This window comes from Sciurus vulgaris (assembly GCF_902686455.1).
Source record: "Sciurus vulgaris genome assembly, chromosome: 9".
In the NCBI taxonomy this organism is placed as follows: Eukaryota; Metazoa; Chordata; class Mammalia; order Rodentia; family Sciuridae; genus Sciurus; species Sciurus vulgaris.
The window spans coordinates 33115174-33128360 of NC_136469.1; the positions used below are offsets into that span (position 1 = coordinate 33115174).

Consider the following 13187-nt stretch of genomic DNA (forward strand, 5'->3'; position numbering starts at 1 on the left):
TGCATAAACAGATTTTAAGAAAAATCTAGATTGGCCTTTTGAAATTCACAATTTGGTGACTATTTCCTGGTCATTCACACTTTACTCATCCACGCATTATCAAAGGAACCAAGGTTAGGTCAGAGAAAGAAGTAGACTTCAGAACAAACTTGATAAGCTTGGTTAGGGTTTTTTAAATTGAATTTTTTAAAGAGGAAGACTTTAAAAATAATCAATAATTCTTTATGTTTATTTGATGCAACTCCAATCACATCTGTTCAGGTGTTGAATCTATTGCTCCTCCTCCTGCCCGGATAGAAAAGTAGGCACAGACCCAGTCAGAACTATGTCTAAGACATACTGAGAATCTATATTTTTACTGAATGATCATTAGGAGAGCTAGGTTTTATATTTTTGCTACAAGGGGATATTTTTGAAACTTTAATTCTGTAATAAGGATGGGTGAATAATCACTACATTTATTGAATATTTAAATAGAGCAACACAAAATGAATTTTATATATATTAAACACCATAACTAAGTGTTCAGCTAGTTTGATCATTGATATTTTCTACCCGGGACTTGTTATTAGATTTTCTTTTGTGTGTTTGTTTAGCCTAAGAACTAAAGCAGTGCCCATTATTTTATTAGCTTCTTTGAGTTTTTCTATTACTGAAATTCAAAGAACTGCTTCACTTGAGCCTGGTGCCCTCTTTCTCTGGTCCAATGCCCTTCCGCCTGTCCCCAAATTTCTTCCTTTCAGCTGGTGTCCTGACTTGTGGGGTTTACTTCTTTTCTCCCTCTGGAATCAGCTTCCACATTCCACTTGCACTATACTGCTTTGTTCTGTTTGTGATTCAAGTCAGGTTGGCATGATTTGAAGGTTATTTAATAATCTCTCTGGAAACCCTGACCTTAAAGTAAGAAGAAGAAGAAAAAAAAAAAAAAAAAAAAAAAAAAAAAAAAACACTAAAACAGAATTTTTCTGACAGAGTGAAACCAAAAGGACTTTCCCCCAGGAATCCAAAGGAATCCTAATAAGCTCATTTTTTTTTTTCTTTTTTTTTTTCTTATTTGAGTTTCCCTAAAGCCCCCAAATCACCACTTCAATTATCTTTGCCTGGGCCACTGCAATGATATACTGAACTTAATGTTGACTCTGATAGCCCAAATATTTTCCTTCCCTTATGATGGAAGAAGATGCTTGGCCTTCTCTTCACTCAATGTAATCTTTGTGGTTAAGGTCCCCATGATATGAACTTGGTGTAAGGAAATATTTAGAAGTCCTCTCTCATTCCCTGTTGGAATTTATATAAAAAAGAGATAACTGGGTAAGTATACTGGAAATAAGGAAATATGTATGAAATCATTTATCACTGCTTTGTCAAATAAAAATAACTAATCAGAATATATGTATACAGTTTAGGCCTAGCAACCATTAAAGGAATTAAATATTTATTAAAGGAAATGGAAAGATGTCTGTTAAATATTAAGTTGAAAATGTAGGGTAGTTAAAAATCTCAAGATTTTACACCAATAGTTTGATGATGGTAATAAAATTTTAGACTTAGATCATCCACAATTTACTGTTGTTTAATGGCTATTCAATTTTATATAGAAAAAAATAATTAAGATTAAATGAAATTTTAGATTCCGTCCTTACTTGCAATAGTCATATTAAGTGCCCCAAAGTCACATGTGTCTGGTGGCTACTGTGTTGGACAGCACAGATAGGAAACATTTCCATCACTGAGCAAGCTCTATTGCATAGTATTGTTTAAGATAATGTAAGTTTTGGTTTTGCTCTTTTTTTTTTTTTTGGTCTCCTTTAGCATTTTATAATGGTTACAAATTACTTTATAATTGAAATAGCAATGAAACTATTTATACCTGGGGGAAGTTTCTTTGTTCTCAAGATAAATTTAGACTGAAGGAAATCTATACCACGATCTACTGTATCTAATAAATATGCATCATAATTGATCTTCCATATCAAAGTTATTGAACTTTCTCTTTTTTAATGAAGTGCTTTCCTGACATTTATTCACTCTAGTTTAAAATTTGGGAATTATTCAGTTTTTCAAAAGGTCCTTTACTGTAGTCTCATTGGGAACAACAGTTCAACCAGAAATAGGAAGAAGATTACTTACTTGGTGCTATAGTTTGTATCTCAAATGTGCTCCCCCAAACCCACGTGTGAGAGCCTTAGTCTCCAGCTTAGCACTATTGGGAAATGGAAGAAACTTGAAGAGGTGGGACCTAGAGGGAGATCTTCTGGTCACTGGGGCATGTCTTTGAAGGGGATAATAGAATTCTAGACCCTTTCTCTCTCTCTCTTTTGCTTCACCACCATGAGGTAAGCAAGTTTTTCTCTTCCACACACTTCCACTATAATATATTACCTCACGATAGGCCCCAAAGCAAAAGGGCCAATGGATCATGGACTGGGACCTCCAAAACTATGAGTCAGAATAATTTTTCACTTCATAAGTTGATTATCTCAGATATCTGTTACAGCAATGAAAAGCTGACACATTTGGCAATTGATTTTTGGCTGTATTGCTTTTATATTTCTGTACTGTGAAGAGTGATCAGTGGGTAGGGAAATAGGACAGCCCATGTTTTAGGTGTTTTCGGAGATTAACCGAACTTCAAAAACTATTATCAGAGGCTAAAATATTGAAGGTCCATTGGCTAGATTACAGATTATCTATCTATCAATCTATCTATCTACCTATCTATCATCTTTTTATCTTTCATTCCTCTATCTACAGTGGTCTCCCTCTCATCTGAGGTTCTTACATTCTGCAAATTTTAGTAATTCATCCATTAAATGGAAACTTGGGAAATAAAACAATTCATAAGTTTTATTTATTTTGTTTTGTTTTATTTTTAGACAGGATTTGCTGTTTTTGCCCAGGCTGACCTCAAACTTGAGTGTCTGCCTCAGCCTCCTGATTATCTGGAATGGCAGATGTATGCCACTATGCTTAGATAATTCATACATTTTAAATCAAATGTCATTCTGAACAACATGAACTCTTGAACTGTCATGCTTAGCCTGTCTGGAAGGTGAACCATCCCTTTGTGCAGTGTATCTGTGATGTACACCAATTTGTTAGCCACTTGGTAGCCATTTTGGTTACCAGAATGATTATTGTAGCATCACAGAGTTTGTGTTCAAGTAACCCATTTTTTTTACTTAATAACTGCCACAAAGTGATAGTGATGCTGGCAACTCAGAGATCTCAAAGAGAAGCCCCACCATGCTTCCTTTAAGTGACACTTCACATATTTTGTGCAATCAATGTCAGAGAAATTCGTTGAATCTTGCAAAGCAATTACTCTAAACCACAATACTCATCTGCTTCCTGGATATTTGATTTTGTGGTTGTTGGTTCAACCCACTGCTGCTCTTCAAAAGTTACGACTTATTGGTCATAATTCATTCTCACCCATGCAAATATTAAGACCCATGGAACTTGTTGCATAATACACTTGTATGAACAAGGAATATTTCCATAAGGTAATAAATATTAAATCTATTAAAATATTCTAAGTGGAACTGTGTAGAACATCTTCAATATTTCCTATTTACTTTTGTTTCACGGTAATTGAAAAGCCCAAGCTGCTTTGGTTTATAAACAATTCCTATGTTCCTCTGGGCATGACATTAGTTGAAGATTAATTTCAGATTATACTGTGTAAAGATGCCTTAGAAATGCAATATGATTAGGGTGTTGGAAAACCCTCAGAGGATTGAAAAGCCTATCCATCTGAGGGGAGTCTTTAGTATTTTGGAGAATATGGAATATGGCTAATAGAAATCAAAGCATGCTTTTGAATATTTCACAGAAATTCCAAGCAAACTGGTACGAACATCCTCATTTCAGAAGTGGAAAACGAACAAATAACAACAAACAGAACCCAAAACTCAGGGGTAGAAAAAAAGTGATTTATGCAAAGCCCCAGCACAGGATGGTTAAGAAAAGACTGGTCTGCAATTGGAAACTTTTGGTTTCCAAACTTGGTAGCCTCTGCTGTCCCCTCTAAAAAATGAGCAGGGGAGAGACTGGCTGTAAACTTCGGAGTTTGGGGGAATCTAGAGGAAATAGACGTTGCAGCTTTGTTGATTTTCTTGTCCTGTCTATACTGTTTCGTTCCTATGCACAAACTCAGCCCTGTCAGACATTAGCTGAGCACTTGGAAATCAGACCGACGAGAGGATTCCAAAGGCCTACGCTTACGTCTCACCCTGGCTCCAAAGGCTTGAGTCAGGCAAGAGCCAAGAGAAAAGGATCCGGAAGTTAACTAGAGAAAGATAATGATTTTTATTTGAGACCTACTGCTTCCCTTTCTTTTCCTGTTCCAGCTTTTGCCAAAGCGCACACCCAGGCTTAATCTGACTCTGCGCTATTCAACTTTGAAACTGTTCTCAGACACCTGTTAGGGGAACTGCGGATCCTAGGCAGCAAGGATCTGAATGCGCTTTACCCTCCTGTTGGAACGCAGCGACCGCCCAGTTATAGGGACTCCAGTGCCCGGCTTTCAAGCCATGAGCGAGCGTGCGGAGGACTTGTCCTCGGTGCAATCGAACTGCGCCTTTCCCTGGTTCTGCACGGGTGCAACTCCACTTTTGCTCCTACACGCGAAAATAGGAAGCAACTCCCTTTAGGGAGTCGTGGGATTTTCTCAGCCACGGGAAGGTGCGAAGATTCTGTCTCTCCACCCTGCCTCCCTCCAGCCCGCGGTCTGTGCTAGCCCTCGGCACTGGGGACCGCACCTCCCTGGACTGCAGCTGAGTGTCTCCGTCACGCCTTTGCCCTTGCCTTTTCCCTGCGAATTTGGTGAGCCAGGGCTCCAGTCTGTCCTCTCGGAGCCATCTCTAGCGGAATTGGGGGTGGAGAGTAAAGGGAGGGGTTCGTGGAAGTGAAAGAAGGTAGGCGTGGTGAAACGCCCAGAGTATCAAAGTTGGGGGTGTTCAGGGGAGTGAGAGTGGCAGCTGCAGGTAGTAGTGGGACCTGCGATGGGGCGTCTCGCTGGGTAGGGTTTGGCTGCGTTGCGCGGTCTCCCAAGACGAGGACGCATCTGAGAAACAGCGAACGCTGTCCCCAGTTCCCTAGCCACGGAAACTTCCTATCCAGCTCTCTCCGCTGCAGGGCCATCTCTCCTCAGCCTCCGCACCTGCTTCTTTTTCTTCAGGGGAGCGGTTTGCCTCCCCCGCCCCGACACCCACCTCCAACCCCCTCCCCCTATCCTCTACGCCCACCCGGAGACTGTGCAGCGCAGTGCGGTGCCCAAGCGCGCACGGCCGAGACAGAGAGCCAGGCTCCAGGGAGCTCCAGCTGCTCCCGCTGCTCGCCCGCGCAGTCCACTGCACTGGACCGTCGGAGCAAACACAACTGGGTCTGCCTTGGGGGCTTCCCAGGGCCCTCTTCGGATAACCATCGGACTGACTGGCTGCACACTTCTTGTTTTACGTCTCAGCAGTAACGCGAGGGCCAGGTCAGTAAGTCCTACATCTGATTTCCCTTCTGGAACTTGCACATCCCCAAAGAAGCCCAGGGTCTTATGAAATAGGCATTGGGATGGTGTTCCTAAGGATAGCCCACGCCCACCCTCCTGCCACGTTTAGGTGGGAAGTGGGGATGGGGGTGGGTTACGCCATTCTCATTTTCTCCTTAAGCTAGAATTTTCCTTTCCTGAAGATTCTTGACTTTTACCTTGTTCCTTCTTAGAGATACGCGGTTGTTCCCGTTTCTGCCTCCTCTTTAAAAATCAAACGCCAGACTAAATAAAGTGCAAGGTCATATTGGATTCTCCAAAGCTGATCAAGAATACGTTTATTTAAGCATTCACTCATCTGTTTATCAGGGCTCACTCACCAGTAGAAGCATATGGTGGAGGGAAAGGAGGTGAGATGAAATGCTTTAAAGATGTTTAGCAATAGGAACACATCATTTAAAACACAGTGATGTGAAACAGAAAATGCTGATTTCAAAGAAAGATCAGAAGCTCAAACACATGGAAGAGACACAATTCCAGATTTTTTGGCGAATATACTCAATGTTCTTCTTAGGCAAGAAATCATGCCTTGCATGTAGCAGTCCTGAAAGTTTCTTCTCTCCACATCCCAGGATTAACAAGTGAAGGCAACCTAGAGTGTGTGGCTTGATTTCTGAGATTTTTTTTTTCCCTGAGAAACGGTTACTGTAAGATGCTGGGCTTGATAAGATGTCAAGCTTCACTAAGGCCAACCTGGGACAATAATGTTGCAGAAATAACCATTGTAAAAACCCCATTGATATAAGTTTATAGTCAGAGAAGGCTGTCAGACTCATTATAAGTACTTTGAATTTCAGGAGGGAAAACAAGGGGGAAAAAAGGAAAGAAACCCTAAACCTCATCTCCTATTCTACAAAGAAATGTTTCTGTAACAAAATCTCTAAGCACTCACTTGTTCAAGAAAACTGTACTATTCACAAGTTCTCCTTAAATTTCTTGAATACTGTGAATGCCTTATTTTGCCTTATTTCAAGAAAAGATTTCTTTGCTTGTCTTTTAATTTTTGTGCTTTTTGAGTTTCTAATGTGGGCAACTTCCTTTGTGTATTTTCTTTTCCTTTTCCACTTTTCCAGAAGTGCTGTCATGAAATACACATTCTCAGCTCTGGGTAATGTTTTGATCTGGCTGAAAGCCAGTAGTGTGCTTACAAGCATCTAATCATGTCCATATGCTAACAGCTTGTAGATCAATAGCCATTCCTGCAGAGAAGGTGTAAATAAGAGGGCTTTGAAAAAAAAAAAAAAAAAAAAAAGACTGAAAAGAAAGAGCAAACTAAGTTAATGAATCAAATACAACCCCTCTTCCTTATGTCCTTCGATTTCATGCTTACTCTCAATTTAGTCTGCTAAAATCTACAAACTGACTTCTCAAGACTCGTTAATTCTGTTAATGAGTTGTCTGAACTGACTAATTTTGTTCTGTAGAGTCAGTTCTTACTCTAAAGGAGATGGTAGAACTTATCAAATGCATGCTCCATGATGCGAATGGCTCCTTTCCATTCTCTCTATTTACTAGAGAAGCGAAGCAAATGGGTAATCACCTTGGAATATTCTGTTTGAAATTTATACCAAGGGAACTAGAATAAGTCAGTACAGCAAATACACAAGTACATGGGAACTCCCAGGCCCCTCTGGATAGTAAGGGTACAACAAAGGGGGATGGCCTAAAAGAAAAAGGGGGAGAGAGAAGAGGAAAGAAAGGGAGGGAGGGAGGGAGGGAGGGAGAGAAAGAGAGAGAGAGAGAGAGAGAGAGAGAGAGAGAGAGAGAGAGAGAGATTTAAGAAGAGTTTCTTTGTGATGTATCCTAACTAACAATCTAAAAGATACACTCAGGTTTGTTCCTAGAGGGTCTTTGGATAATTTTCCTGTAGAAGCGGTTATCTGATTAAGTATAAGAAAACAGGCATAAAGATGTCATGTCATGGCAAGTAATCCTGCATAGGTTATCTATAGGAAAGAATCAAAATTATACTTTTTTTATTAAATAACTGACATTATTAGTAAAACTGTGCTTTCCTTTAGTTTCATATTTGTTTTGCCAAATTATTGAGTGTCTTGAATGTCTTCGATGATGCTCAGGATTAAATAATGTATGAGAAAGATCTAGCTTCTGCCTGTGGAAAGATTGCTGTGGTGGGGTAAACAGAGGAGAATGACCATGGTGTGGCCGTCCAGCCTTGGAAGTAAGCATGACTTGTTGGGATAACTGAGAGGCATCCTGGGTGGCACAGAGGACAGAGGGAGGCATGAGAGATTCCAGATGTTGCTGGAATTGGGAGCAGCTCATTATGACAGAAGATACGTTGGGATGTTGAGATGAGGCATCAAGATGGGAATGTCATACTGAGGACTGGATTCCCCTTGCATAGGCCAGTGATATCATCATGCTTGGGTGCAGACCCTCTAGTGGGAGAGAAAATTAAACCCAACATGCCATCAGCAGACCATACAAAACCAAATCTCTTTCAAAATGTGAAAAAGAAGGAATCAAATACAGATAAGTGGTTACACAGGTGATGGAATCCAAATAGGGAATGTTGGGGCTACTCAGGAATTAGCAAGAGCAGGGGGATCATTACCACCCCCAGCTGGAGGGATGTGGAGAAGAGGCCATATGGCAGAGGCCCAGGAACCAGGGCCATCCCCTGCAAACAGGATCACAGTGGGTTTGTATTATGGATGCCAGAGCCATGGAGTTGGTGTAGAGGCACTGCTCAGAACAGAGAGGGATGGGAAAGGAGGCAGAGGCTTCCTCCTTCCTCCTACCTGCTAATTACCTGCCAGTGCCTCTCATTAACTTAATGGAGCCAGAAACCCAGAATCCCTATGACTAGGGACCCTGCAAATGTCTCTGTGAGACTCAGTCTCTGCGGTATAGAGTAGAACAGAGTAGGAAAAGTGGGAGATGCAGTCCACAGGAGATGAGAAAGCTTAAACATTTTTAGTTTTAGTTGGTTTCATTAGTGGGGAGAGTATTGACTGAAGCAGGTCACACAGAAGGAAATAAACAGGGACTGGGAGGAGGCAAAAGGGAAAGAAAAGTGCTAAAACTTTATATTTAGGGTTCTAGGGGCATGGGGTTCAGACTTGAGAATACTTCTATTGTAGTATTTGTACAGGATTCTGCTGCGTTACATGGGATGATTATTTATCAACTGGTATACTAGAAAAAAATGGCTGTGAAGCAGAACCCCATCAGTGTGCCTTATTTTATACTCCCAAGTTCAAGGATCAGGAATGGGTTTTCATATTTGTCCCTTCCCTATACAAGTTTTTGCTATATATTGAAAAATTTAAAACAGTTAAGACAGTGAAGGAAACTTTACTTTCTTTCCCTTAAAATTAATTGGGTGAATTTATAGAAGCTATAATATCAGTAAAGTTCATAACATTCATCCCACTGAAAATGAATGGACTCCATTAGGTAGCATCTGTACTGGAACTGTTTCTGACTGTAGAAAAATATTGCATTTTCCTATCCTTGTATAGATTTTGAGAACCTGACTTAATTGATCCATTCTTTTGCATAGACTTAATAAAGGACCTGCTTTATTTAGATGCTATACTAGGTGCAATTTTAGGAATCAAAGGACAGATATATTGAGCCTCAACCAAAATTGAACCAGTTCCTTTGGGATATTTTTTACTCACATTTGTGTTTTCCTTGATTCATATTTGTTCTGTCTTTTCCTTTCTTAATTGTAGATTCTTGTGCTAGTTGCAGGCCAACTACTACAGAACCGAAAATGGGACCAGTGGGTGCAGAGGCTGATGAGAACCAAACAGTGGAAGAAGCCAAGGTGGAGCAGTATGGGGCAGGGCACACCACTCCAAGAGGTGAGCTGGCCCCTGACCCCGAGCCAGAGCTCATAGACAGCACCAAGCTGATGGAGGTACGTGTTGTCCTCATACTGGCCTACTGCTCCATCATCTTACTTGGGGTAGTTGGCAACTCTTTGGTGATTCACGTGGTGATCAAATTCAAGAGCATGCGTACGGTAACCAATTTTTTTATTGCCAACCTGGCTGTGGCGGATCTTTTGGTGAACACCTTGTGCCTACCATTCACTCTTACCTATACCTTAATGGGGGAGTGGAAAATGGGTCCTGTCCTGTGCCACCTGGTGCCATATGCCCAGGGCCTGGCAGTTCAGGTGTCCACCATCACCTTGACTGTAATTGCCCTTGACCGACATCGATGCATTGTTTATCATCTGGAGAGCAAGATCTCCAAGCGAATCAGCTTCCTGATTATTGGCTTGGCCTGGGGCATCAGTGCCCTGCTGGCAAGTCCGCTGGCCATCTTCCGGGAGTACTCACTAATTGAGATTATTCCAGACTTTGAGATTGTGGCCTGTACTGAGAAGTGGCCTGGTGAGGAGAAGAGTATCTATGGCACCATCTATAGTCTTTCCTCTTTGTTGATTCTGTATGTTTTGCCTCTGGGCATCATATCTTTTTCCTATACTCGTATCTGGAGTAAACTCAAGAACCATGTCAGCCCTGGAGCTGCAAATGACCACTACCACCAACGCAGGCAGAAGACCACCAAAATGCTAGTGTGTGTGGTAGTGGTGTTTGCTGTCAGCTGGCTGCCCCTCCACGCCTTCCAACTCGCTGTTGACATTGACAGCCAGGTGCTGGACCTGAAGGAGTACAAACTCATCTTCACGGTCTTCCACATCATCGCCATGTGCTCCACCTTCGCCAACCCTCTTCTCTATGGCTGGATGAACAGCAACTACCGGAAGGCTTTCCTGTCAGCCTTCCGCTGTGAGCAGAGGTTGGATGCCATTCACTCAGAAGTGTCTGTGACATTCAAAGCTAAAAAGAACCTGGAAGTCAAAAAGCACAATGGCCTCAGTGACTCTTTATCTGAGGCTACCAACGTCTAAGGAAACAGGTGTGAAAACTTAGGATTGAATTCTGACCAGAGCTATCGATCTGATTAAGGCAGACTCACAGGTATGTCCTGGTCTCCCATTTTAAGTACAGAAAAGCATCATAATGGAAGTCTTGGCAGCATTATTCCTGGAAAACTGACTGGGAGAGCCTAGGTGAATTTACTTGTATTCAAAGATGGGACAACAAAATGATTTAATTACTGTTGTGCAGATGGTAGATTGAATTAAGAGTGAAAACAAAGAAATGCTTTTGACTCACCTCCCAGATTGAAGCCAACCTGAATAAGGAGTTGACATTATCAGCATTGCTCAAAGGTGGGGGTAAAGTAAGTGGACATTCAAGTCACTTCAGGACAAGCACTGGGGGTTCTGTGTCCTCCTTGTTTCCTCCTCATCTGAGGAAAAGATGTCTGAACACGAATTTCTCTAGGGAGTCCTAGGCGCTCCTTTATGGTGTTTTGGTTTTATTGTCCTTCCTATATGTGAAATCCAAAAGAGAATGCTATAGGAAAATGTTGCTAACTGAATGACTTCGAGATGACTTCAAGGGAAAAAGCTGAAATTTGCTAGATGATTAATATGTTGGGGGAAATTCTTAATACTCAGTGAGCAATTGCTCATAAAAGCAAATGCACATTTTGTGAATTATTTTTCAACTCAGAATCAAAGGCTGAAATTCTCAGAATTACAAAAATATAAGCGTTATTGAATTTCTCATTTCAAGGTTTTCCTGCTTTTGTATAGACACTATTTACATAATCAGTAAATAACTTAATTCTTTTAATTATTGCTAATTGCTATAACTTTTTGAACCTGTATAATTTCTGTGATGATTCCTGTGTTGGAAAAAATTTGCACTAAAATTAAATCAGATAGAAAGTAATTTTTACAACATTTTGCAACATATGTCTATTTGTAAGCAATTTTTTGCACAGACACATACATGTTTACAGAACACTGAATCATTATTTTCTGTGGAATTCATCTTCAATGGACCCATTCATGATTAAAATAATATAATTTCATCAAAATAGACCCATCTGGTAAAGAAAACTAAAAGCACTCGATTCATTACATCTTGCAAATGTTTTTTTTCAACCAATATCATTTTTTCCTTAAAGTAACTACATATTTATTGGATGTATGAATATATACATAATAAAATGTACCTATAAATAATGGAACATAGATTCTATAGTAGTTTTTCCTTAATGATTTTATTAATATAATTTTTATTTTAATAGTACCTAACCAAAGATAATTAAAACACTCTATGTTCATGAAAAAGAAGAGAGATTTAAAAATAGTTGCACTTCTCTCAATGCTGTTAAAGAAGTTTCAGTGTAGTTATATTTTTGTAAATATGATGGAATTTGTGAACATATTCCTTGCATTGCAGATAAATTCAACATGAGTATTATATTCAGTTATAACACTGATTTTATGAGCTGGAGAGCTTCATTTTATGGATCTATTTAAAATTCATACTACTGCTCTTATTAAATTTGTTCTATGCTAGAAATAAAAGATTGGTCCTGAAGTGAAGTACTTTTGGAATACTGAAAAAGAAATAAGACAGTAGAAATTAGACTAGATGGAAGACAGATTAAGAAATTAACAAAAATAATGTATAGCTGTAATATGTAATTGAAGAATTCATTTTTCTGTTGACCTTAGCAAAACTATCTAAGGAGAAGCTTTTTGTTCTTTTCACCGCTGTTACATTGCTTAAGATGTTAATAGAAAATTGTAGTTAAGGATTTTATCTCCCTGGGAGAATTCTTACACTGAAAGAAATTTATATGCTGTGATGACTGAACTGTTAGATTTCAGTTAATGAGCTGATTAACATATGTCTGATCCAATTAACTATGTCAATTCATTAGTAAAATATCTTTTTATGTAGTGATTTTAATGTTGAAATAAAAAGAATTTGGGAAATTAAATACTGGTATGGAATTGTAGTCTAGCTGTCTTTCTGTTGTGTTCTTGCACCTGGGTCAATGGGTCCACTCCCACCACTGCAACTGAGAATGCTTGAATCTTTGTTTTCAGATAAGATGGTTCTTTAGAATTTCCAACCTGTATCTCTACTGGCCAAGGAAATGTGTACATGGGTCTCATCAGCTGATCAGATCCAACATGTGTCAAGCAGACCTGACATTTTAGGGCACCCTGTCTCACCTCCACCCTGTTCCAGTCGTGACTGCTACACACCAGTTCCCAAAGCTGTGTACTTTTCGAGTCACCTTTGACTCTTCTGTGTCTTCATCTCACATCTCACCAATTAATTCCTGTGTTTTCTTCCAAGTCCTAAATGTTTCTGGAGGCATTTCATTTTTCTCCATCCCTGTCTTTCAGGCTCTCATTGTTTCTCAGACCCTTGTAATTGCACATCTAGGCTGATATAGTTTCTTCCTAATTGATGTCTACATCTTGTCATCTTTTCATACAATCAACTTTAATCCACTAGCCAAAGTTTTTTTCAAAATTGTTTTTTTTTCTCTCTCTTTTTTTTTTTCTTCTTTTGTTCTTTTCCCACTACTGCGAATTGAACCAGAATCTTCAGTACTGACCTGCATCCTAGGCTATTTTTATTAATTTATTTTTGGACAGGGTCTTGATAAATTGCTGAGGCTTTTCTTCAACTTACTATCCTCCTGTGTTGTTGTGATTATGGGTGCATGCCACTGCACCTGGCAAACTCAGCTTTTATCAAACCATTCTTCTGACTAAGAT

At 39.8% G+C, this 13187-nt stretch overlaps 1 protein-coding gene across 4 annotated transcripts in view; it reads left to right on the forward strand.

The window, feature by feature from the left end:
• Nucleotides 1-12805, forward strand: part of NPY2R (neuropeptide Y receptor Y2) — a 274148-nt gene extending 261343 nt beyond the window's left edge. Inside the window, exons 1-2 of one of the 4 annotated variants that reach the window (XM_079152931.1) lie at nucleotides 5343-5485; nucleotides 9250-12805. In XM_079152931.1, coding sequence (XP_079009057.1) covers nucleotides 9291-10439 — 1149 coding nt within the window. In that variant the 5' untranslated portion in view covers nucleotides 5343-5485; nucleotides 9250-9290 and the 3' untranslated portion in view covers nucleotides 10440-12805. Of the gene's footprint in view, nucleotides 1-5342; nucleotides 5486-9249 lie in introns of those variants that run through there. The other 3 variants (XM_079152932.1, XM_079152930.1, XM_079152933.1) reach the window with 3 other exon arrangements.
• The last annotated feature ends 382 nt before the right edge of the window (nucleotides 12806-13187 follow it).